Below are 27931 nucleotides of genomic sequence, written 5' to 3'. Positions count from 1 at the left end.
GTTGATTTGCGTTGTTAAGATCAGCCGTGAATATAAAGAAAAGAAAGAAAAAAAAAAGAAAACACATCGGCGCGACACGTTGGGCATATTGTTGCAAAAAGGACTCGGAAAATGGCTTTGCTCTGTCGCTTCGGTCTGTTATGCTAATGCGGGGGGTCAACGAGGTGCGAGGCTGAAGATACGCGCAAACGGGGTTGAAGATCGCTGCATCTCTACGGCGCCGGGTCCGATTAGGGGAATTAATGCCCGCCTGTTATCAGCGCGCAACAGAAAGGAACCTATCTCCTTCCCTTCTCGCCCCCCCCCCTCCACCCCTCCCTTTCCACCGCTAGCCGAATCTTCGAGGAGAGTGCTTTTTTTGCATTCCGCGAGAGATCCGAAGATCCGAGCAAACCGAAACGACGGTCAAGGTCTGTCTCGCGAGCGTATTAGACTTTATCATCCGGAGTCACCGGGACTAAAGGGGATTTGCCGGACGAAGGGAAGAATACGAGTGGCCGGGGCTGCATTGTGTCCCGCGAATCTATATAACACCCTCCCGCACCCGCCTGCCCCCCGGATCCATCCCGCGCTCCCTCACGGAACTGCCCCGCCGACTCGGGCGTCCATATTCTTCTTCCTTCTCCCGTTCCTGCGTGTCGCGAGAAGAGTAAGAGACCTGTGGGGGGGGGGGAGAAGGGGGGGAAAGGATTGCAAAGTCGGTTCTATCGGCCTCGAGGAGGCCGCTCGCCAGCTGTTATTTCTGCATTCCAGTAAATCGAGTCTGGAATCCAATCTGCCTGTTTGCTATTGCATCCGAACTACCCCACAGCCGGTCTCGCGTTATCCTCTCCGCGTCTTTTACGGTCGCTACAGGTCTGTCTCTACTCCTCTGCACACAAGTGAGCGCGCGCGTACACATAGCGATCCTACGCGAACCCTTCCTTTTCGTTTCATCTTTCCGCTTCGCTTCGAAACACACAGATTTTGCGTGCACACGAGTTGCCTTGCTTTTCAGCGATTTGACGTATGCCTGCTCGCTCGCTCCCGGCTCTCACAGGGCTAGAATCGTTTCACGACAGCTCACTTCTTACTCTCGGATCCCTTTCCCGCTCTTATTTATAACAACGAACCGCTCTCGCGGCAATCGCTCGCGATAGGCGAGCCTAGAGCTGAAAGAAAAATTCGGAAACAGTTTATCCATTTTTTTTAACACATTCGAAATTTTTGAATGTCATCCTTCGGTCATTTCTGACATTTAATTTTCAGAATAATGTTCGGAACATAATATTTGTTAAAGCTCATTAATGAAAAACTGCAGCGTTGGCATCTCGACATTGAAGTAATAATTTCTCCGTGTTTAATCGAGTGTCCGTTATTAAAAAACATGCTTCAATCCATCCGTTTGTTTCCTACTGCGAAAAGAAACATTGTTACTGCGCCATTAGTAGTTAACTCGTCAATAATAGCGACATTGTAGACGGCTCGATAACGCTGTCGTGTCTGGACTCACGCTTCGGCGGATCGGAACGAAAGGGTAGACGGATCGATTGTAAACATTTCATTATAACGTACGAGCGGAAGTGGGCGGCGGAACGGACCGGCCGGGGTGGCGGCGGGATAATCCTACGATAATCCGGGAATCATTCTCGGGAATGAATCGCTCTATCGATCCGGGGGTATATAATTGAAAAAGTTGTTCCTTTGCGCGCCCCGTGAACGTGCCCGCTGTCCTTCACAGTCGCGCTCGCCTTTTCCATCCCCCGTAAAAGGCAAAGGGATAGGCGGCGGAGCAACGACCCCTTCCGTAGCTCGCATTACAGCCATTTTAAATTTCCGGTAGCTCATCATCGAAACCTGACGGTTCCTCTTTATATATTGGATTGGGATTGGATTTTAAGATGACTTTGTTTCGCGGTATTGTCCTTGTAAATAAATGTACAGGATGTTAAAAAAATCGCAACTCTGCCGGCAAATTAAATTAGAAGTTTCACACAAACTACAGTCTCGTCTAATATAAAATTTAAGGTTCCCAATTTTTAGTGTTAAATATTTGAGAAGCAAACAGCTACAGTATTACAATATCAAAGTAAAGTTTATGTTTAAATTTTATTAGAAAAGCGAGATGTATCATATTGTTTTGACATGAAATCTTTTTATCTTCGGTATAAAATATTTTTCTTTTTTCTTTATTTTGATTATTGGATGTTCCAAAGCGAGTGCGCGACTTCTGCGACACCGAGTATATAGGTACATATGATATGTGGAAGTTGGATTGCTGAGCTGCGACGACGTGAAGCGAGAACGAAAACGATGCCACGCTGACTGGCGTATACGCGAAATAAGGTCATTCACAGTTCACTGCAACTCAATTTCAGCGATAGTTACATGGCGGCCAGGCAACGTCGATCCCGAAGGAATAGTCGCTCTTTTCCGGTCATTTCGCCTATCTCCGAGCTGACGTGCGTACGTATGTGTATGTCTGTACACGGTCGCTCGTATCGGTACGCGTTAAAACGCGTTTCTGTGTGCGAAAACTTTTACGTGTATACGCGCTCCTATATTCCTCACCCGACGTACCGTGCAGCTTCCTTATCTCGAAGAAACTTGTCAAGGACTATCAGCTATAGAGGGGAGAATTTTCTACGAGAGACAATTTTGACATGATTACAGAGGCTATTCGTGGGATTAAATATCAATTTGCATTTGTTGAAATTAAAATTGTCGACTGACGCTCGATTCCTTTTATGTAAAAGCTAAATATTGTTGATGTCTCATATATGATTTTGATTTCATGCGACAGGATATTTACCCGCGGTATGTTTGTGAAGAAGCTGCAGAGGGATAATATATTATAATAACAATACACGACAACGGCAATTCCACTAGAAATAGCGCACGAACGTGTGCGATAATGAGTGCCATTATCACGACAGAAAGCTTATACAATTCACGATACAATAAATCGCGGGAGGGTGAAAATGCGTCCATTAAATATCGGCGCCCGAGTATATCGGCGAATCGCGATTTGTCAAATCACCCGCGCGGCAATAACACGCAAATTCAATTATGCGTTATCGATGTTTTGTTGCGTTGATAAGCCAAGAGGTCGTTAGGCGGGGGTTGCATTGCCGGGGCTTCTGCCTCTTTTTAAAAACTCTCGTTAAACCGCGTAATTAATTCGTGGCGCTCGCGGCGCACGAGACAGATAATTAATTAAACCGCAATATCCTGCCGCGGATAAGGGTTTTATTGCCAAATTTATCATGGCGTTTAAATTCAACGAACTTGTACTTATCGCTCAGAAAACATTAATATAAATTAATGCCTGAAACTCGAAATAACTGCCAATATAGCGCATCAACTTAATTGGATCTCAAATTATATTGCTTAGGATTAAATACCTCCGCTGTATTTCTCGAAATAGTCCGTTATGATAATTGAATGCAATAAGAATTAAGTCGGACATTCACGACATTTTCTTGGAGCGTATAAAGAAGACGTATCGCATATCGAGCAAATAAGGCGCTGTAACGCGCGCTGATCCAAAACTCTTGATCTGATAAGGCAATATCATATACGCGATACAACTCGTAGTTCAAATCGTGAGAGGGTAAGACCTCCGACTTTATTACGTCTTATATCTTGAATACCTCGCTTTAAAAGTTACTCGAGCAAAAAAGTCGGATTGTCATGGAAAATCTAGTGTGCCATCGTAATTCGAAAGCGATTGTTCGAATTTATGAACCCATTAGGCTGCGCCCAGACGTTCGACTAAAGCCGTTCCTGATTCCTGACGCTATAAAAGCGTCGCATGGCGATGCTATTTTGCCTGGAATACCGGTCGTATATTACACATATAACATTTATCTACGCAATTGTATATAAGGCTTTCATACATAGATTTTTTTCCTTTCTCCTTCAAAGTTATTAAAATATACGAGCGCTATCTGCGCGTAATGTAAGTTCGCATAATTGTCGAAAGAAGCTTTCGAAGGCGAGGTCGCATATCGTGTTTTGAATGGAACGTATAAATATGCATTTTCAATTATCTATATCCAATATTATTACAATCACTTTGAATATTAACAATGTTGAATTTTCAAATAGTAATAATAATACGATATAATAGTAATGGCAATGATTAATAATAAATATTTTTGTTATCTAACTATATAAACATCTAATTTTATAAATGTAAATATTATGCATAAAAGATTTCATATTGCGTCGGAATAGTGAAAATAAGACTCATTTTTAAATAAACACTCTGTTTACTTTCAGCAGTGAGCTCTATGCGCCCGATAGACAGTACTAACTGCATCCTGGTTCAAGATATCAAGGCTGTCACTCACGAAAACGCACACATTCACGATTCGATATCCACGCAGATTCCCACAGAAGGTAAATATCAAGCGGTATTAATTTGCATCCACTCTGCATGATGTAAATACTCTCGCGCGTACAGCGTCACATAGTAATTGCTCTTGGGAAGCGTGAGTGGATGAACGTGCCATCGATATCATGCTTTTACTAAAAAACTATATCGTCGCCTGCATCTAATTGCCGTTCGCTATAAAGATTTTACTAGCCATTTCAATTCGAGAGGATAATTGAGCAATTAAATTGTACGTAGAACGTAGCATATTCAGCGTATTTGAGATAAAGTAACCGCATTTTTCGGAGTGCGAACAAGAATTACCGCGTTGCTCTGGAGCTTGTTGTTCTCCAGTTTGTTATTGTTATGTTTAATACATTTACATATCCGCTATGCAGTCAATAAATCATTGAACTTATTATTTCTTTTAATGGATAAAATAATTTAACGCGAGCTAAATATAAATGTTATTTATTAAACAAGTATTCTATAACATTGTCATATAATAATATTCTTTTTTCATAATTTACCGTTTTATATGCAACTTATACATATATACATGTCATGATAAGAGCATATATTCTGAGCATAAACGTGTGCGCGACGCGAAACAGAGAAAATCCTTTTTTGTCGCATGTCGCTACGTCAATTTTTTGCCAAGTTATAGCGTTTTAAAAATCCATTGCGCGCGCGTATGTGTACGTGCGTATGTGTGACTAGCGGTATCAGCTGGTCATTTAAATTACCACGTGTAGTATGGCCATTTAAACTAACGGTACCAAGGCCGTCTAATGGTACCAAGGCCGAACGATCATGTGACTGTGCCGCATCGACTAGCTCCATCTTATTGTTAGATCGGGATCACTCGGGGTGTAATCGATACGGTTGTAAACGACATTACCATTAATTTCTTCCTGTAGAAAAACAGCGAATTGAAAGAAGCGTCATTTGAAAAGGAATTGAGATTCTTACATTTTTGGTGAGCGCCAGCTTGTTTATTTCGAACAACTAATTTGCGAAATATTATTGATTAATTATAAAGATAAAATTAAGCCTTTCGATAAATGTAGCAATAATTTAAACAGGTGAAACAATCATCGGCCAAATTTATAGGTTATAAAACGTTATGTATGTCTCGACACAACGCTTTTTTAGACGAAATATGTGTTACATGTACGATTTGCTTCAATATAGCTATCGGTTTTCGTACAGTACTTATATTTACGTATTCCGAATCGAAAGGATTAACGTTTCCATGTATATCATTGCACGATGCACAAGTAATCATGATGTAGGTGGTACGAAACAAAAAAGTAAAGAGTTTTGTACTTCTTTTCCCTTAAATCACATAAAATCACATAAAAAAGCTACTGTGATAAAACAATTAGATTTTTTATGATACAATTTCACAAACTTTTCTCAATTGACTTTCGCAATTATTTCAAATGTATATCATTGCATGCTATTCAGTATTTTACATCTTTGCACTTTCTTTCTTTTTATAGAATCCTTGCCGACGAGTACGGCGGAGCATTCGAGCGCCGCTGACAGCGCCAACGATCAGCAAAGCGATCCGCAGCAGACTCAGCAGTCTGCACAGCAATGGCCGGCTGTGCTGGAGCTACAGGCCTACAATGTCGCGCACTCCTCCGTCATTCAGCCGTACACCTTCTGGAACACCGAGTTCCGCAACAAGCAGCAGGCGTTCCTCAGGCTGAATCTGACTCTGCCATGGGGTGCGAATTTCGCCGTGTATGGCAGGCGAAACGTCGCGCCCAGCGTCACGCAATACGATTTCGTAGAGTTCGTGAAGGGTGGCAGGATAGTCCACAGATTGAAGAGGGACGTTACCGCGGAAGCGGTCAGTTTTATGAAATCCGGCAGCTCACAGGACATTCACATAGAGCGTGCGATGCAACCGGTCATATCCTATCAGCATGTACTCGTAAAGAGGACCATTATAGAGCCACTCAACACGGTTAACGTTAGTCTGCTGCAGTACTTTGACACCGGCGACTGGTTCCTGTCCGTATATAATGACGAGCTGCAGCCTCACAAGGTCACCTTGGTCATAACGGAAGCTGAAGGTGTGTCCACCACGTGTCCAAATGACTGTTCCGGACGAGGATCGTGCTATCTTGGCAAGTGCGACTGCATAGATGGATATCAGGTATGTTCTTGCAAAATAAGAATTGTATTAATTGTATTATGCTGTAAGTGTGTTGTATAATTATGCGTTATTGAAACTAGAAACTAGAAAATGTGAAATTTTGCAGGGTGCTGATTGCAGCAAAAGCGTGTGCCCAGTTTTATGCTCTTCTCATGGACAATACGGCGGTGGTATGTGCCACTGCGAAGAAGGTTGGAAAGGCGCTGAGTGTGACATACCGTTAGGTGACTGCCAAGTTCCTGATTGCAATCAACATGGTCAGTGCGTTAGAGGATCCTGTGTCTGCAATCCCGGCTGGAAAGGCATTTTTTGCGACGAACGTAAGTTAACAACACTCATAATTTAAAAAAAAAAAATAAAAAAAAAAAAATAAAAAAAAAAAGTAACGAAATGTGTATAAAAAGTAAAGAAATTTAAAAGAATTCAATTACATTGTTTCGAATTTGCTACATATTTCTTATACAAACAAAAAAGAAAAATAAAAAAAATATAAAAATAGCAGTAGATTTTAATTCATCGAGATTTGAAAATATTATTTCCGAACGCGGTCCGCGAGCGTTGCACTGAAAACGCGCGTAACGTCACGATGCATATTTCAGCTTTAAAAACGGCTTAGCGGAAGTTGCCAGCGGGAACGTTTACCTCGAACATCTATTTCTGCCTCGCGGCGTTATTTCTTCATGTTTGTCACAGCACCATTAATTTTCCCATAATTTAAGCGTACGTCCTGACCCTCCATCCAGGGAGATTCAAGATATTAGCGATGCAGTGTCCCCGCCGGTAGAGAACATAGCTGGACTGTGTACAACCTATAATTAATGCACGCGGAGTTCTCCAAATTTACATATGGGTCAAGCCGTGCCAATTCGGCGCGACAATTAGTTTCATATTGTTCCGTGGAAATTTGAATAATACACGCGGCGTGCGCGCGCTGCGTGCGGCACGCAGCTGTGTTCGATAACGTTATAATTTCGCACTCTCGGAACTCCCCGGGCTGAATGACATACGATATAAATGACGAGATTATTCGCCGGGAACGAGACGCTTCGTCTCTGACATTCTCACGGTCCTCGTTAGAGATACGCTCGGCCGTCGCTTTTTCCTAAACGCAGACGAAAACGATATTAGTTCCACGTCAGTGGAATATGTCAGCTCCAATCGTAGGAACGATAAATTCGAGGAGTAGAACGAATTTGCATCAGTCGCGACGAGATGGCAAATGAGGACTAACTGGCGGAGTTCCTAAGAATCGTCGAATCTTCCAATCGAAAGACTGAGCTACATCTTTCAAAGATTTCACTTAAAACAGGACAGTCGTTACATTTTATTGCGACGCTTCGTGCCTTATTTCTACATTCAGTTTTTAATCCATTTATTCTTGTTGCTTATTAATCAACTTTAATGTGTTAAAAGCGTTTGTTATATTCTGATATAAAAATCAATATTTCGATATTATTTTTATTAAACAGAATTATATTATTTTCTTTTTTTTTTTTTTTTTACAAAAATATCGTGTATTTTATAAATAGAGAAACGTTCTACATCTATCAATTAAATACGTTTAATAGTATCACACTTCAATTTCCCTGCGTTTCCCGTGACGAGGCCGACCCGCGAACGCACCTGTCAAGTTCTAATGAAAACGAACAAATCTATGATCTCATTCGATCAACGTCGCGCATGCATAATGCAAGAAGAATCCACTAGGAATTTCCTTCATCTCTCGCGCCCCCGCGTATAACGCGGCGCGGACGCGGCTCGCGACGGCGCCGCCGCCACCGCGCCGAGGACGCGCTCTGGAATTAAGTTTCATAATTTCCCCGGGGCAGGTGGGATCCACGGGAATAATGCAATTGTTCCGATGCCATAATTTAAAAAGTTGGTCCATTCGTCCATGCCATGGACGCAATCAGCGGCGCCCGGGCGTGACGGGCAGAGAGCGGGAGAGGGCTCTGATAACTGAACGGAGTATGCCCCGGGTGGATGCGTTCTCAAGCGGGAAGTTTTAGCCTTTCCGGGGGAAACTCCAAACCGCGCCGAACCGTAAAAACGCGACGATCTTAATCGCGCACTCAATTTCGCCCTTTCAACTTTCAGCCGACTGTTCCGATCCTAACTGCAGCGGTCACGGCGCCTGTGTCTCCGGCAAGTGTTACTGCAAGGCCGGCTGGCAGGGCGAGCGGTGCAATCAGGTCGACCAGCAGGTGTACCAGTGCTTGCCGGGCTGCTCCGATCACGGGACATACGACCTCGAATCTGCGGCCTGCGTTTGCGAGGAGCACTGGACCGGGGTCGATTGCTCACAGCCGAGTTGCGGCCTGGACTGCGGACCTCACGGATCCTGTGAGCGGGGCCGTTGCAAGTCAGTATATACACACACACACGCGCGCATACACACATATACACGTTGTCCTTTATATATATATTAGCGCCCTTTATGGGTCCTCCGTGAGCATTGCGACCGGGATTCCGGAATTGGGTTAGCCGTGCGCAGAGCTAACACTCGCTCTCCGGGATTGAACGAGGAAAGTGACGCGTGTCTCAACGCCCCGGTCGTTTTTCTCGGATTAAAGGAATTCCACGCGACCTCGATTCGTTCTCTTTCCCATGCGATGCCCGCACCTCGCGTGGGATCATTGTTTAATACGGGAGATTTGCGGAATTGTTTGAACGTGGCGACCATTTACGCGCGACTCCGTGCTTTATAGAGTAAAAGAGCACGAGCTTTTCGTAACTTTTACAGCTGGAATAATTTACCGGTTAATATCGTATCGTAAGACTGAAATGTCGTAAAGTTTTCAATGACGAATGCACATGGGAAGTATGTCGCGAGCGTTTAATAGTAATCCGTTCGCGCGACTCGTAAGAGAGAGAGAGAGAGAGAGAGAAAGAGTAACGCTTTGTCGGGACGTTGAAATATTGTGGGATAGGTGTTGGCGAAGAATGGCCTAAAAATGAGTAAATTGCTCACCGGGATCGCAGACACAAAAGTTGAGGCTAAAAAGGTGAAAAATTGCGAGAAAAAGGCTCTGTCTTACGAGGTGCCAACTTATCACAACTCGAAGGACCGTCCTCGTCCCTTTCTACTTTCCTTTGTCAGAATCAAGGACGCGGGAGAGGATCTCCTTTCTCATATTCTAAAGCTGACGCCTCTCGTCCACCCCGCCTGTTCCATCCCCGGGAGCTGGCGTAAAAGAGGCTCTAAGTGCAAAAAGTTCCGTACGGCGGCAGAACAACTTCGGAACTGAGTTCAAACTCGCATTTTTTATTGTGGCCGGTATAAACGGCGAGAAGCGATTTTACGTTCGGCAATACGCTTAGCAAATCTTGTTAGAAACATTCGCGTAATTTTACAGATCGCCGGGCGATTAATATGACAAGACCGTGTTTCTCGGCGTCAATAGTCACTCCGAACGACAGTTGTTCCTCGCCCTTTTCCGTTATTAAATGAAAATGTAGCTATTGACATTCATAGCACGCGATCGGTAAGATATGAGGCATACTTACTTGCAGATGCCACGACGATTGGACCGGAACGAAATGCGATCAAAAACCGTGCGATGCACGCTGTGCCGAGCATGGTCAATGCAAGAACGGAACCTGTGTGTGCAGTCAAGGATGGAACGGAAGGCACTGCACATTACGTACGTAAAATAACAAATTATATTTTGAACAAGTGCGTTATTCCGTTTGAAGATATATTTTGCCATTGATAATAAATTTTCCGATATGAAACAAATATTTTTCAATAATATTGATTCAATAATATCTACTTTCCTTTTTATTTAAATAGCCGGATGCGAAAATGGATGCAGTCGCCACGGACTCTGCACGTTGCAGGACGGTGAATACAGTTGTGAATGCTCGACTGGTTGGGCCGGTAGGGATTGCAGCATACGGCTTGAATTAGAATGTGATGATTACCGTGATAATGACGAAGGTAAATTTTTAAGTAATATTAATCATTGCTAAATCTTAAAATCATCGCTGATTAATAATCGTTACACCAAACAGATATTGCTCTTGCTAAATATGTGAGCAAAAGATTTATTGAAATAATACTCGTATTACTAGCACAAGAAAATATAAACGCATTAAAATATGCAATAAATGCATATAACATCAAAATATGGAATAAACACTAAGCTTGTTTATTATTCTCACCATGAATTTTTTCTTAAGTTGTAGAAGTAGAAAAATAGAATTTATTAAAACAAAAAAATTAGAATTTAGCTAAAGCGAGACGTATTTCAGCAGATATCTAACAAACTACCTTTCTTAGATGGCATGAGTGACTGTTCTGACAGCGAGTGCTGCTCGCATCATGCTTGTTCAGAGCATATCATGTGCCTTGCTAGTAATAATCCCGTGGACGTTCTTCTGCGAAAACAACCTCCGAGCGTCACGGCGTCCTTTTATCAGCGGGTGAAGTTTCTCGTCGAGGAGAACAGCGTACAGAGCTACGCCCACATGGACGAGTACACGGAAAGGTAAGATCGATCATTTCCATTCAGACGGATTAAAATTTGGATTAGATTCGCTTAGTCTCTTACTTTCATAATATAAGTGAGAATAACGTTCGAGCGACCGAGAACTCGCCATTCTTCTGCCGTAACTTTACAATAGATTTTCCGCACTTAATGACAACATGCGGTGTTTTTTTTTACATTAACGCTTTAGGGGGACATAAACGCGGCAACGACTCGGTCGATCGTAAACGTTCCACATACAACATTTAATGAAAATAAAATAGCATAGCTGCGTGTCATAGTTTGGCCTTTTTACGACTTTCATGCGACCGCGCATTACTTTTCTCGTTTTTATCGTTAGCCAGAAATACGCGTATCATCGTGTTTGGTTGAACACTTTCGTTCTGTTTGGTACGGCACGCCGTGAATTTGTCTTCGAAATGTGCAGTGAACGTCCTAAAAAGCGTTATTAATGTCCAAATTGCAATTTACAGGACTGACGAATTTAATGTGCAAAAATATAATATATCGCGTCACGCTGCACGCGGTTATCGAGTTATGAATACAATTATATAACTTACGCGTTTCAATCTGTGGTAACAGTTTACGATGGGGCATATATTTATTTATTATATCTTTCTCTTATGTAATGTTTATATGATACATAACAAACGCGCATCAATAATTTCACGTGGACGGGATAAAGTTAATCAAAATATATGTATATATTTTCAGCTTTAAACGTGTATAACGTGTTTTCAATTTTATCATAATTTATTATGAACGCGTAACATAAATTTCATGTTTGTGCAATATACATTTTATAAATGAATACTACACAAGCTACGTAAAATAGTGAATTTCACATTATAAAACGATTTGAATGTTGTTTTTTTTTTATATTTCATAACAGGTTAAAAATAATAACAAATAAAAGTTAGCAAAGTAATAATAAATGTCGCAAAAAATAGTAGCGGGCTGTGAATAGTTTAGAAATTGTAGGGATATTTTATAGATTTTATTTTATATAACGAACAAAACAATGAAAACATTTTATCGACTAAACGTGTCACACGTCGAAACTATTGGTGTTTACTAACGAACGTCGCAAATATTTTTCAAATAGAAATATTGCGATTAATTATTTGTTAAATTGATGTTTCCCCCATCGTGAGCGGCCATTGAACGCTACAAAAATTTGATCGAATCGTCATGAATCCACATCCGTGACAGCTGAAATATCAAGAGAGCCCCCGGTGGGTGACACCCTGCAACCCCCTAACCATCCTTTTCCTAGTGTTTCACCCCTTTCCCTCCTCCGAATGCCAATATCGATGATCACTTCGGAATCATTGCCAATCAAAGGTTTTTTGTTAATTAATCTCGCATGCAAGATATAAAATTTCATATTATATAATTTTAATGGAAATTAATTATTAACAAATACGCTGGTAAATAAATAAATGCATGTTATATTTGCAATCAATAATATTTATCTATATTTATTTATACTATACATTAACATCATGTCGAAGAAAATATCATTTGTTATTATTCTGAAAAAGATTCATTATTAAATAGCTAGAATTTGCATGAGGTAGTTTCAGTATATTTGATGTAACAATTGACAAGCATATGATCACATTTTACATCAAATCATTGAAATGATATCCCAGGCAATATAATATGACGAAGAGATTAAGAAATATTATACAAATTGAATATAATTTAATAAAAAATTAACTCAGGTAAGAATTATTTTTCGATAAATCTTTTTTGTTATTCTTCCTTTGTTCGGCACTGAAGAAGAGATTATCGATATGCATGCGACTCAGCTGGAAGAAGTCGCGCAGGCACTTCGGGGGAATCGTGTATTTTGTCTAGTGTTTATCCTCTATGTGTAGCCCTTTACCATCACCAGATTACCAATCACCCTACAGCCGAAGACCGTAAAAAAGAAAGGCTCCGTTCTGCTTACGGACTGAACGACGAAAGTCTGCATAACGATAAATATGCTAGAGACTTGCTTTTGTATTACCTTATGAGTTAATTTATTTCTCACGCGTTAATGTACTCTAGGCACTGTTCGTTATCGTTATAAAGTGTAACAGTACTCGGCCTGCGCGCAATATAACTAACATGTGTAAGGAAGGACAGAGATTTACATTTTCAAAATTGCTTTTCGACACCAATAATCTGGCCAATTCGTTAAGCGATTACGAGAAAGGAGTTCATAGATAAAGCGTACGAATGGTTGAGTCAGACGGGCGGATCAAAACTCTCTTAACGAGAATTTGCAATTATCTGTGAAAGTCTACGCTTTTATCGATGTCAAAGAGCACAAACGCCGTGACTCGCCCATTCGTAAAAGTATTTCTAGATATGGTAGACACAAGTTTGAAATTTCTCGTACCGTCTCCTTCTTTTTGCTCTACGAAACTTTGTATACGGTGCGTATAATAAGGTCCATGTTGTCGTTGAAGAGTTTCAGAAATCGAACATTTAGAGTATTGTTTTTGTCCATTGTCCATTTTCGTCTCGTAATACTAGAATATTGATTACTCTTCCGAGTATACTTACAGCCAATTTGCGCAGTTATTTTTTTTTTAATTTCAATAATGCTATTGTTCATTTCTTCATTCAATATTTTTATAGATTATTTTATTTAAATTTAAATAACAAAATATTATTCCATTTCTACCAGATATCTTAAATTCGATATCTTAAATTTTGTCGATGTGTAGTAAGATTCATTGATTTGGATAAATTATTCTTAAACATATCTCATTTTTTCGTCTTTAAAATTTCTAAGTTTACCTCGTCATGCAATTTATTTGCTTGCTTGTGTGCGAACACAATTTTTATTTTCTTTCAACATATTCGCACCGAACGAAAAGAGAGATGCTCGGGAATACAAGCGCTCCGCCGTGAATCAGGTATTCAGACTGGCATTGCTCGGACAGCGTAATCAATATTCGAGGATCGTCCCTTAGCCTGGACCCTAGATCGACGCCGATGGAATCTCCTCTCGTTGTCAGCCCGGGCGATCCTTTCGACCCCCGGTTAGACCGAACCGATAAGAGTTTCCCTCGGTCGTTCCGTCGGGGTATCCGCGCCAAGGACGGCGTCATGGAGCACCATCCCAGCCGAAGTGACGCTGCGTATTAACATACGGCCGGTTATTCCGCCGCTCGTGTTTCCGGGTCCTATATATCATTATATACATATGTGTGTGCGTAGTTTCCAACTTGTGTCTGTCACACTGTATACCACTCTATGTTGAATGAGTCCGAGAGTGACTGCGTTCATGTTGCGTGACTGGAAGGATCGCGTGTGTGATGGGTACGCTTGATTAGTGTGTGTCTACGTCTATTGTTTCTGTAATGGCGTGCGGAACATTGCGAGGAGCACTCGCGGGGTCTCCGTGCCGGTCCAGTCGGTGCCGGAACGGAGCCGTAGACGGAAAAGCCGGGGCGCCATCCGGTCCCGGATCGCGCGATGATCGGCGGATATAGCTAATGCGCACGCGGTCGGTGACGCACGCGATCGCGTTCGCAAAAAAAAAAAAAAAAAAAAAAAATATTGAAAGATCGCCATCCGGGGGGCGATTGCTCGCGAGATGATTGCTCGCGCAATGCTGCGCACGTGCATCCGTTTTTTGCCCGCAAACGCGGGTTCTGTGACCGTGGTAACGCCCTTTCTTCTCGTTGGTTTTTCCCACACGTAGTACGTTCTGGAGTTCCTTTACACCGCGGTAAGTTGCAGCTCAAGCTCTCGCTAATCGTTCATTATCCAAAAGAAAAAAAAAAAAAAAAGAACAAAGTATCATCTATTGCTCGTTTCGCTCGTACCATTCATCTTACATGTCTTTCGTATGACCCATTAATATGTAACACATATGTATTTATATATCGAACCTTTTTAGCCTGCCTACTGTCATTACTCTCCTACGTTTCGTTCTGTCTATTTCTCTTTCACTTTCTCTCTCTCTCTCTCTCTCTCTCTCTCTTTCTATCTTCCCTCTACGCCGCCCATATAACAGCCTGTTATCATTTCTCATTATACGACCATTTGCGTTTTGCCAGTGTTTGATCACAATTCGCTTATTTGTCTCTTTCATCTTTCTCATCCGACACCACCTCCGCTCTACTTCGTCCGCTCTCTCAACCTCTATCTCAACCTGTCTCTACCTATCTGTCTTTATTCACTTTCGCGCCCCATGGCCACACGCTCGCGTTGATACGTACAGGAGAGATGAGCCATCGACGGTTTTTGCCACGGTTTATATCCCGCTCGAGGTAGCGCCCGCGTGCGCGCGCGCATCTCTCGTCGAGTTTCCCGTTCATATTTTTATAAACATAGTCGAATGTATGTTCGCAAATAAAAACGTCATGGACTTTCGAAAAAAATATACGAACGAGAAACAATCCTCCCGGCATCGATATCGAGTTTACAACAAATATTCGGTAACCTACTTTTTTCAAAATCCTCTTTGTGGAGCGCACTCCCGTTTATAGAAAGTCTGCGGAAATAGATCCAGTGTGAAGTTTAATTAGAAAAGAAACGAATAGATGTTAGAAATAATATTCTCCACTTCTCTAATTTTGTGCGCTCCCAATCTTTTCGATCGCGGTATCTAAAATTGTCCAAATTGCTTCGTCATTTACTTTGCGAATATACACTTGTACGCATCATCCGAGTCCCTGTCCATGGGCGAAGAGCTCTTCACGTATATTAAAGTCAACCGTACGAATTGTCTCTGTGTTTATCTGTGATATGTCGTCAGATTGTTGTCTCCCCTTTCTGTTATGTCTTGTCTTCTTGTCCCTTAGATGCGTTAGCCATGACTGATATACATAATAGTATGTTGCGAGTCGTGTACTTACCAACCTGGTCTTGTGTTGTTTGTGTTTGCCAGGCTTGCACTTTATGTACCATCCTGTCGAACTTGTCTTATAGTGAACGTCCTAGCATTTTACACGAACGCTGACCTTATTGCGCGCCTCTTGCGTGAACGACTGTTGCGTTCTTTTTATTATATCGTCCTTTTTTCTTGTCATATATATATATATACGATACGAACACGAGAATAATAATTTAACAGGTGTACATGCCACTTTCTGTTCTGTCGACGGATCGGCAGGTATTGCTAATCGGCACCGTACAGTTCAAGATGATGGATCTTGAAGGACCGTCCCTCCTTGTCCCTTGTCTGCGTCTATTATCACCTGTCTAAAATGTGCCAATGACCCGACACCAAAACGCCCTGTGTCTGTCTTTATCCGATATCCGAGGAAATCGAAACCCACCGAAAAGATCAGACCGCACCCGAACCGAATTCCCGCTTCACCCTCGTCCGTCTAACCCCAAAAAAATCCCGCTCTACTATTAACGATGCTTCTTTCTGGCGCGGAGTACGTACGAAACGTTTACTAATCTGCTGTGATTGTTTCGACTGAAAATTCTCGCGATCTCTCATACACGTCTTGGTATTTCTCCGAGATCGGCCCTCGACGTCCTCGTTCGCGCGAGAACGACGGAAAAGAGACGGCGAGAGAAGAAAAAAAGAAAAGATAAATCGAGAAAAAGTCTCACACATGAAAGAACAAAGAAAGGGGGTGATGGTCGCCGACGATCATTCGCTCGTAAAATTCGGCGGCAAAAGAAAAGAAAGAAAAAGAGTAACGCTCGATTACGGCGTTAGGTGCGCGTCGCGTGCGTGTACGTTCTCTTCTTACGTTTGCCGTTACCTGCATATAGGTTGACTACGACTGCCTTTTAGAGATCTCGGTGCATTTGAGGATCACCCGTTTTTCTTTTTCTGTTTACCATTCACTATGGGTTTGGACGTACAGTAGTGACGACTGTGCCTGCCACCTTGCTGTGCTCGCACTTGGAGGATCAGCGCCCACCCCCATGGCGTAGTTTGATCCTCAGGTCACCTGAAACAGCGGCACGGTCAGCGATCGAAACCGGCACAATTATAGTGATTTTGCATTAAGATTTCACGCACACATATAGCAAAATTATGTCTATCTTTCTTTTCTGCAATTAACGATTTTTTTCATATCTATAAACGCGTTAAATAAATCGTTGAAAAAAATAGCGAAAATTTTTACACATGAAAATATTTGTACGAAATCCAATTGCTTGATTCATACAAATATCAATTTTATACATCAATTTTATGTCGCATTAAAAGAACGATGTATTATTAAAATGTATGTCTGAACACATTATTGACTTATACTACTGGCTCATTTGACAACTTGAATAAACCATTTATTAAGGCTATTTGTAAATTTAAGATTTTACTGTATCACTGTAGAACTCTGTTAATTTTCCAATAACATGAGAAATTATTGAGAAAGCAATGAGATTGGAAGAAGTATTGACATTTTTCCAGCGGCTTTTGATTTCTCTATAAATTAACAGGACCCTCAATCCGGCGTGTTTTCGGCTAAATAACAGGAAGTGATCCCGGTTTCGATCTCTGAGCGTGGCCGTAAAGTCAGCGGAACTCGATAATCGCAAACTGGAAATGGTCGTCCGTGTTTGACGGGGCCATTGACGTCACTCGCAGCGCTGGGAAACACGCGCGATCCTCCAAGAACGAATATGCCCCCCATACGCAATCCCTTAGAGACCGATAAATATATATATCTATATATATCTACATACCGAATGCATAAAACGGGTATATAGTTTGTTACACGGCGCGGTACCGTCGCCCGTGTCGCATCTGCCGCATTACACCCCGTTACCTGGCCGGCCCGGCGCGGTGTAACAAGCTACATACGCATATGCGACGACTCCTCGTCGCATATATCTCTATATACATTATATATATTATCTACGTACCTATACATCGATCTCATTATATTCAGCACTACACGAATTGCTTAAAATATTCAGCTTCAAACATTCCAAACTTTCTCTCGCCAAGAATCTAGACCCTTACACCCCCTCTTACCCCCCCACCCTCCCCCGCCACCTCTTCCCCGCCCCTCTTTTCACAAAGTTCACATATATAATACGTTTCTATATTATCATATTACATATTACATATCTCTCACGCCTACTACGTATCTATATAACATGACTGCATGCCTTTTACTCTCACGAGGTAACTTTCCTACAGATCCCTCCCGCCCCACCCTGTCCGCTCCAGTCCTCCATCCGTCTCGGGACGAAGTATTATGTCTTTTCTTCGTATCTCTCTCTCTCTCTCTCTTTCTTTTTTTTCCTTTTTTTCTAGTCTCTCAAAAAATCCTGAAAATCAGTGCCGAGAAGAATGTTCCCGCCTCGCTGCCATCGCGAATGCTGATTCTCGCGAGCACAATGCATCGTCGACGCACTGCGCGTGTTCCGCTAAAACCCCCTGCAGCCCACCCCCGCAGCCCGTGCCCCTCTTCCGTTCCTGTTCCGCCACCCCTTGCCTACGCGGCATTGTTCTATTTGTAAAATCAATTTGTATCGCTCCTCGATTCAGCCAGAGGCATTAGCTTCCCTTGTACGTGGCAATGCGGCCGTCGAATGTCGGCCGAATGGAGTTGCGGATTGTATTGGCAGCGAAGTGAGAATATTGGATCGCATTGAACCGTTGACCGCGGAAGCTGATTTAACAGGCGAAATCGATTGCTCGTGTCCGCGCTCGCGTAAAGATACCGGTCGCGCATCGACCGAGAAGTATGATCGCGTTATCTGTTAATTAGGCGAGCACTAAGTGGGCATTAACGATACCCTGTTATTCACGGCGAGATCACGCTGAAAATTAGATTTCGAGTTAATTCGAAACGCATAGCGTTTCGAGTATCAATAGTTGCGGAAATAATGAAGCCGCAATTAAATAGCTATAAAGCTAAAATTGTACGAATATCGGTTTGCAAGATAAAAAAAAAAGAAACAGGTAAAAATTCACAATGACATATCTGTGCTTAAAGCGACAGATAATTTCGGAATCCTACTTAAAATATGAACAATATTCCAAGAGAATGCTTTCAAAATCCACGATTTTTCTTCACCGGTACGCGCGCGCCGATCGAAATTGCATTCCAATCGCGTTCAGACAGATGTAAATTGTGAGGATGTTTCGTTTTAAATCAGCATTGCGCGGATTAATGGGTCGACGAAACGATCCCGCTTCGGTGGACCCCGATATATCTATAATTTGTAACAGTCGAGTTGCGGTGATGCGAGGCCAAGTTGTTACCGAACAAGGACTCGGAATAGTAGGCATCAGAGTGTCCGTGGACAGGGATGCGCGCTTCGGATTCACCTTGACCAGAGCTGACGGATGGTAAGGATCAATAATTCAACTCGTACCTTATTCGACTACCCAGCTTCAAATGGCGAGTCACACCGATTGCCGTTGCATTAAAATTATCAAATTTTCTGGCAAATCGAAGATCGCATAGCGACAATTGCTTGAGGACATTGAAGACGCTGCCATTTGAAAGGAGGAACCACAGGTCGATTATCGTAGTGCGTGTTCTTAATGTCAAGATTTCTGAAATGTCAGACGAAATCGCCCGAGTTGGAATAATTTTGCATATACAAATGACATAAATGATTTTAAGCGTGCATTCTGGTTTGTCCTTAATAGAGGCACGGTAATGGATAGTAATTCGTATTAATAATTCACCATTACGCATGTACAGGCAATTATGCAGTTCACATTTTAAGCCGATGTAGTTATTACTGCGGCATAATATTATTTTGAAAGAGGGATTTGTGCACGATTATGACGGACATCCATAACGTAAATGACGGATACCACGGGCGTAATCCCGATTATTATTATACATGCATTACCATCGGCGCTCTGAGAACGTTTAAGAGCGTATCTCAAATTCGTATTTGCTAATTGCTAATTATTCTTGAGCGTCGTGCGTGAAATAAGTAGGTCGCGCTATCGAGGATAATGTATTCCCGGGCGATAGAAACAGCTTCGTGGAAAGAGTTATGTTGCGGTTGTTACATCCGCGTTTACAGCTAGAACGACGAACACACGCGTCGTCGTTGTCGTCGTCGTGGTATTAGCATTTGCACATGATGGGCACGACATGTACGGGTAGAGCTGGACGTCGTGTGCGATAGTATCAAGGCTGCATTGTAATGAAAGGGGGAGGGTAGGTGGTGCGGGAACGACTATATCAGACGAGGGTACACAGTAATCCTGGCGAGAATAATTCTGAAACAGGAAAGCGGAGGAGTTGGGATACTAGACCACATCAAAGCCCGAGCTAATGATGTCGAAAGCTTACTAATTACTCCGCGCAAACCTACGTATGTACCACGCTTAGTCCGAGTGGCCCTCGGTGCATCGCGGGACGTCGAAATGTGTTCGCATATCGACCGGATCTACTCGTTACGAGGGAAACTTTGTTTCGGGCATTCTCTCCCGATTTAATTCATATTAATCCAACGACTGGAACACTGCGCCTACTCGTAATTAATGTTCATAAATGCGAAATAACAAGCGCGTACGTATTATTCTATTCATTGACGCACCTTCAATTATAATATCGTTACGGCGCATTACAACTTGGACGAATTTTTTCCACGCGATAATGATTTGACTGCATATTAATATAAAAAAGAAAAAGAAATTGATTTCTTATTATCGCCGCGCTTTTTACGTAATAATTTTTTAATTATACTTATTACACTTTAATTATATTTTAATAAATACGGTGGAGTATTTAACAAATTCAAGCGTTTATGGACACTATTTTAGTACAAAAGAGATAATTAATTCTATAGGATTTTTTTGTTGAACTCGGAAAAATTATGCAATATAAATGGATGAAAATCGTTTTATAAATAATTCAATGAGGACACATTTATTTAGCTACATTAATAGCACAATAAGTATAATAGCGCTGTATAAATCCCGTTAAAAACGTATTTTTGTTTCGCCGCTCCAACTTTCAGAGAAGCCAGTAATTTTGTATGAGGAGGGATATTACTTCATTAAATCCTATAGCGCACTTTTGAACCTGGATGAAACTTAAATAACGAACGAGCTGAAAGGAGGGAATTGCAAAGTACGCACAAATAAAAATCTACTTCCATTGTTCACGTCAATAAATAGGACGCATAATCATAATAATTCCTGAAGGAAGTTTTTAAAATTATACGTCGTCAAGACTTTAAGAGCTTTCAAAGTTTTTTCCTTATCCTAGCTGCGACAAAGATAAAGTTTTTTTTTTTTTTATACAAAAGGAAACGCTCCGTATTTTAAAATTACACCAGTAGCTAATGTTTTAGAAAGCTACACGCGAGATAAGAAAGCTTTTTCAACGCTCACGTATTCCAACTCTAAGGCCTCGTCGAACATTCGTTCTCGGGATAGAGAGCGGGGAATCTCGAGGCGCATCTTGAAGCGCACTATCTTGATCGACCTACGTCGGATCCGTACGTAATACGGCGGCAATGGAGTTCGAAATGCATTTACGTACTTTGATCAGGTTCGACGTGCTGGTCAATGGCGGAGGCGCCGTGACGCTTCAATTCCAGCGCAGCCCCTTCAAACCACTCACGCGGACCGTCTTCGTACCCTGGAATCAGATCGTGGTCCTGCCGCCCGTAGTGATGATCCTCAGCAAAGAAGGCGAATCGTATAAATCTAACCAGCCGCCGAGCCCGGCAGTGGGTAAGCACCGAAAGCCTCGGATATATATTACAATTTTTTTTTTTTCTATCGGCCGGTTCGGTACGTATATATATATCTCTCTCTCATCGTGTTACGTGTCGTATCGCGTTACCCATTAACGCCACAAACGTTTCGATAAACGCGCGTACGTGCTCGATCACCTGAAACCGACCAACCCCTACGTGCCCGGGGAAAAGGAAGGATAACAAAAGAAGCGGACATTTTTTTTTTTTATGAAAGTTTCTGTTAAAGAGGGTTTATGTAATTTATTATCGCTCTTCGTCGGCCACGTCGGATCGCACTCGCGCGTCTATTATCCGCGTATTATCTTCACAAAGCGCTCGGTGTCCACAGCTGTTCAACGTGTGTGCCGTCTTTGTTCCGTCCTTGAGTGTTATGCATTTTTGAGTTTCTTATTATTTATGGAGTACAATATAATAGGCTTCCCAGGGATTTCGATGGGACTCTTTAGCGAGCACGGCCCGTGCTTAGAGCACGATCACGAGACGCTACGGCCCATTATCGTTAGCACGTGGATGCCGGAGAAAGTCGGCGGTTTGCCCGGAAAGAGCATGGTGTTCGCTGAAACTCAGGTAAATTTCCGAACTTAATGCGATTACAAATCGTGCCAACGATTCCAAAAACGGAACCGTATTGATTTTTCCAGCAAAAAAAAAATTATAGCAATGAAATAAAATGATAACTTGTGTGCACAATAAAATAATTACTTTATAAACAATAACTAGCTTTGTTATCATTTGAATATAAAATCCAGGAAGAGTTTAACGTTAAAAAAAAAAGTTCTACAACAAAAACCTGTTATTCAGTGACATGTTACATAAAAAAAAAAAACTAGAGAAATGTGTCAAAGAGCACTGCACAAATGTAACAATATTTACGACGGAAATCATTGCTCTGTGTGACCGGTTTAACGGGACGTTAAACATCGCTTGCAGATCGTGCAGGAAAGCATTGCTATACCGGGTTCGAATCTCCACTTGATGTATCAAAGCAGCCAGGCTGCGGGCTACCTCTCTACCGTGAGAATGCAACTGACTGGACCGTTCATTCCGAAATCGCTGACGCACGTACACGTACACGTCGAGATCGAGGGCTCGCTGCACACGAAAACGTACGAGGCCGATCCGAATCTAACACACACGTTCGCCTGGAACAAGAGGAACGTTTACAAGCAGAAGGTGTACGGTGTGGCACAGGCGAGAATCTCCATCGGCTATCAACACTCCACTTGCCTGTCGGTGATATGGGAGACGCAGACGGCCACTTTGCAAGGCTTCGACGTCGATATCTCCGATATCGGCGGCTGGGGACTCGACATCCATCACCATTACAACTTCCACGAGGGAATTCTGCAGAAAGGCGACGGCACTACTCTCCATTTCAAACAGTATCCGCGCACTGTGAAAGTGGTGATGGGCACCGGCCTCCAGAGGAGCCTCGTGTGCCAGAACTGCGACGGTCTCGCGAAAGACGCGAGACTCCTCACGCCGGTGGCACTTACAAGCGGACCCGACGGCAGCATATACGTCGGAGATTTCAATCTCGTGCGCAGAATCACACCCGAAGGAAAAGTTTACACCGTTCTGATTCTAAGGTAGTTGAATTTTACAAAGAAAGAGAGAGCGCTTGTATTAATTGCAGTATTTGCAATACAAATGAGAAATTTATTAACACACATTGACTGCCGCGGCTAATTATATTTTAGCAAACACTTGTACGAGCGATAAATGTCACTCGGCAGTCAACGTGCTAATTGGATATGCAATTTAAATGAATGTATCGATTTTCTTTTTTCTTTTGCAGCGCGACTCAAGTAGCATATCAGTACTATCTGTGCATCTCGCCGGCTGATGGACACCTATACATCAGCGATCCGGAGAAGCATCAAATATTGAAGGCCCTCTCGTTGGAACAGGTCCAAGATCCCAGCATCAATATCGAGCCCGTCGTCGGTAGTGGCGAGAGATGTATCCCAGGCGACGAAGGACATTGCGGCGACGAAGGTCCGGCGATTCATGCGAAATTGGCTCATCCTAAAGGTAAGGGATGAATTGAAATATCCGTCAACCTTGCGAAAGGCATTCGCGCCGTTCGAATAATTTGCAGTAATTCGGTAACGTTTTAAAATTGCGAGCGTACGCGCTGAAAAATCGAACGGATTTAAAAATTGCTCGCAAAATAATTTCAAAAATGTGTTCCATATTGTGGTTTACAGGCATTGCAATTGCGGCTGACAAAACTATGTACATCGCCGACGGAACCAACATACGTGCGGTTGATCCTCGAGGTATTATACACACGCTTGTAGGTCATCACGGCCATCATAATCATTGGTCGCCCGCGCCCTGCACCGGAGCCATCCCCGCGCACCAGGCTCAATTACAGTGGCCGACCGGATTAACCCTGAGCCCATTGGACGGATCTCTGCACTTTATCGACGACAGGCTAGTTCTGAAACTCACCAGCGATTTGAAGGTGCGCGTGGTTGCTGGAACGCCTCTCCACTGCACCAGCAATGCGAACAACAACAACAACAACGGTAATGGAGAGCTGCCGAAATTAAACTCGTCGATAACGACGAATCTGAAGAAACCGGACGAGGTGCTCGGATCGGTGCTGGCCGTCGGTTTCAGTCCGACGGGCGAGCTGTACATAGCGGATCGCGATTCTCACCGAGTGAACTCCATCAGGGTCGTCGACTCGTCCGGAAAAATGTCGCACTTTGCCGGCCAGCAGCAGGAGAGACTACGCGGCCAGTGTGAATGCAACAATACTACACCCAGTACTAAGGACATGGACGCGTGCGCCTGCACGGACGACACTAGCAGCACCGAGACGCTCCTATCGTCGAATGCCAAATTTATCGCGATATCCGCCCTGGCGATTTCACCGGACGGTGTCTTACACGTGGCCGACCAGGGCAGCCTTCACATCCTAGCTCTCCAACCGTATCTACCGAACCACGACGAAAGTGGAGAGTTCCACATTCCATTCCCACCCTCAAACGAGATCTATGTGTTCAATCGTTACGGCCAACACATCTCCACGAAGGATCTGACATCTGGGAAGACTCGCTATTCTTTCCTGTACAGCAAGAATACGAGCTTCGGCAAGCTTTCCACGGTGACGGACAGCGCGGGCAATAAGATACAATTCCTGCGAGATTACAGCAGTGTCGTTAGCTCCATCGAGAATACACAAGATCACAAGTCCGAGTTGAAGATCTCCGCGGTTGGATTTTTGGAGAAATTGTCCGAACGCGGCAGGGCGGAAATTGCTCTGGGCTACGACGGCTCTACCGGTTTGCTTACCAGCAGATCAGGAGTAAGTCGGAAATTTCTATTACTTAGCTTTATTAAAGCGAAAAAAATTTATAGGTCTTTTTAAGCGAACAAAATTATTTGTTGTTGATGAAACAAGACATATTTCAGATTCTGTCTTTAAATATTATTTACATAAAATGATACGATAATGCAACTTTTCGCGAATTTCAGGGCGACGAAACGTACATATATAATTATGACAGTCTGGGACGTGTGACCGATGTAATACTGCCGACAGGCGAGAAGCTGAAATTATTATCGGACTTGTCCGACGATGAAAGTCTATTGGTCAAGGTATCCGCTCCGTTGCAAGCTTTATCAAAAGGCGACAAGCAACGATCTGTGGAATTTGAGATGAAGAACGAGAAGTCCAAGATGTTGACGATCACTGACGGTATGTATTCTTTCAAATTATTCGCTAATTAATTTTTGCTTAATCCATCGTGATATATCTCGATAGAATTATTTTAATTCTACGGGTATTAAAAAAAAGTTATCAATCTAACGTTTTGCATAATTTCTCATTTGCAGGCACCAAGCTGTTGAAGGCAATTTCATTTACTAACAGCAGTCTGGAAGTGTTTCTGCCTGGTGGCGGCCGAGTGTTGAGCGCGGCCACGACAAAACATCCGCTGTTGGAGCCATCTTTGCCAGTGGAAGCGGAAATGCTGCCCATGTGGAGCTACCAAGTGATGTCTCTGGGAGAACTAACAAACATCATGACAACGACGTATAATCTAGTCGGTGATGTCAGTCATTCCCAGCAAACGCTCAATAGAGAGATCTGGGTGAACGACACGCGAGTGATAGGCGTCGAGTTCGAGCAGGCTAATAGCCGCGAAACATTCTACGACAAAACAGGAACCGCCCTGCTGACGGTGACCTTCGATCTCGCCGGCCTGCCCTTAATTTGGCAACCGCACGAACAGGGCCATAATCTTAGCATCACCTACGACCGATTCAACAGAATCGATAGCTGGAAATGGGGCGCCTCCGACGAATCCTACGGCTACGATCGGCACGGTCAGCTGGCGGAAATCACCAACAGCAAGGACGGCACGAAACGGTACACCTACAACGACTTCAACATGCTGTCGAAGATCACGCTCGCCAGCAACAGGCAATTCTCGTTGCAATACGACGACGACGGTGGGCTGCGACACATCATACTGCCGTCGGAAACCAAGCACTCCTTCTCCTGTCAAGCTTCCCTCGGCTTTCTCAGGGTGACGTACACTCCGCCCGGCAGCACCAGAGCTTACCTGCAGCATTACAGTCACGATGGAAATCTGCTACAGACCGTGTTCCCGGGAGACGGCGCGCGCATCGTCTACAGATATCACACCTCGGGTCAGCTGGCAGAGGTTGTCCACGGCGACGGTAAGAGCGAGATCAGGTACACCGAGAGCGGCCTGCCCTCCGAGGTGATACACTCCGAGAGAGATGTGGAGTACAAGTGGGATTATCAGTACAGCGCGGGTCTTCTGGTGGAAGAACGCATAGATTTCGGCGCCAAGACCGGCCTGAGCAACGCCAAGTTCACCTTCGAGTACGATTCCAACTTCCGACTGGTCGCGGTGCAGGGTAGAATAGGCGGGCAAACGCTGCCGCCGCACACCATGGCTTACAGTCCGAAGTCGGGCACGCTGGAGCAGATCGGCCAGTTCAAAGTGACGAGGCCGCAGATCAATGAGACGACCGTGTTCGATGGCACCGCGCTGTTCTCGCGCATCACGGACGATCGGTTCCTGGAGACTCAAGTCACAGTGACGATCCATCGAATGGAGGTGTTCAGGATGGAGTTCACGCACGATTCACGCGGCCGCATCAATCAAACGAGAACGTACACGCGCAACGTCGCCGTCAACACGTACACGAATGTCAAGAACTATACGTGGGATTGCGACGGCCAGTTGACCGGCGTGGAGGCGCAGGAGCCGTGGGGCTTCAAATACGACGCCAACGGCAACATGCTGTCGCTGACGTACCGCGGTAACACGATTCCGATGGAGTACAATACCATGGATCGGATAGTCAAGTTCGGCGAGGGTCTGTACAAGTACGACAACCGGGGTCTTGTCGTGCAGAACGCGAGAGAGGAGAGATTTAATTACAACGCCAAGGGGCTGCTCGTGCGCGCCATCAAACGCGGCCGCTTCGACGTGCGATACTATTACGATCATTTGGACCGCCTGGCCACCAGGAAGGACAATTACGGCAACGTCACGCAGTTCTTCTACAACAACCAGAAGCGCCCGCACGAAGTGAGCCAGATATACAGTCCGCGCGACGGTAAACTGATGTCGCTCGTCTACGACGACAGGGGACACCTCATTTATGCACAAGTGTACCGACACAAATATTATATCGCCACCGATCAGTGCGGCACTCCCATTATGATCTTCAATCAGTACGGAGAAGGCATCAGGGAAATTATGCGATCACCTTACGGCCACATAGTTTACGATTCGAATCCATATCTTTACTTGCCGGTCGACTTCTGCGGCGGACTTTTGGATCAGGTAAGTGAGAAGTTTATCCTCGTATCTTAGAAATATACATTTGATCAATTAAAATGCAGCGAAATAAAAAGATCTTTCAATATATCGCACACAGAATCAATATTTCAGAATCGAAACAGTGTCTACAATTTTTTTTTTTAATTTGATTCATAGGTCACATCTTTAGTCCACATGCCAAACGGAAAGGTTTACGATCCGTTGATAGGTCAGTGGATGTCACCGCTGTGGGAAAATGTTTTAGACCGAGTAGACAAGCCGACGCACTTACATCTCTATAGATTTAACGGAAACGATCCGATTGACGTTAGACATACAGACAGACCAAGCCAACCAACTGGTAAGTTTGTCACGATCGTCGATGAATCCATTTTACTCGATACGCCCTCGATATTTGACACACTCAATCTTGCAG

General features: G+C 43.5%; 1 protein-coding gene across 8 annotated transcripts in view; it reads left to right on the top strand.

Annotated features, from left to right (window-relative positions):
• Positions 1 to 27931, top strand: part of Ten-a (tenascin accessory) — a 482645-nt gene that overhangs the window by 449066 nt on the left and 5648 nt on the right. For 6 of the 8 annotated variants that reach the window (XM_012360546.2, XM_067358589.1, XM_067358588.1 and 3 more), the window contains 16 exons: positions 4264 to 4383; positions 5863 to 6527; positions 6634 to 6847; positions 8625 to 8889; positions 10041 to 10171; positions 10321 to 10467; positions 10810 to 11017; positions 19176 to 19295; positions 21469 to 21653; positions 22095 to 22246; positions 22610 to 23268; positions 23478 to 23713; positions 23890 to 24998; positions 25169 to 25391; positions 25529 to 27519; positions 27673 to 27856. In XM_012360546.2, the coding sequence (XP_012215969.1) occupies positions 4264 to 4383; positions 5863 to 6527; positions 6634 to 6847; positions 8625 to 8889; positions 10041 to 10171; positions 10321 to 10467; positions 10810 to 11017; positions 19176 to 19295; positions 21469 to 21653; positions 22095 to 22246; positions 22610 to 23268; positions 23478 to 23713; positions 23890 to 24998; positions 25169 to 25391; positions 25529 to 27519; positions 27673 to 27856 (6609 nt within the window). The remainder of the gene's footprint in view (positions 1 to 4263; positions 4384 to 5862; positions 6528 to 6633; positions 6848 to 8624; positions 8890 to 10040; positions 10172 to 10320; positions 10468 to 10809; positions 11018 to 19175; positions 19296 to 21468; positions 21654 to 22094; positions 22247 to 22609; positions 23269 to 23477; positions 23714 to 23889; positions 24999 to 25168; positions 25392 to 25528; positions 27520 to 27672; positions 27857 to 27931) is intronic. The other 2 variants (XM_067358590.1, XM_067358591.1) reach the window with 2 other exon arrangements.

This window comes from Linepithema humile, chromosome 7 (genome assembly GCF_040581485.1).
Source record: "Linepithema humile isolate Giens D197 chromosome 7, Lhum_UNIL_v1.0, whole genome shotgun sequence".
NCBI lineage: Eukaryota > Metazoa > Arthropoda > Insecta > Hymenoptera > Formicidae > Linepithema > Linepithema humile.
This window is presented reverse-complemented; position numbering and strand designations above follow the sequence as displayed.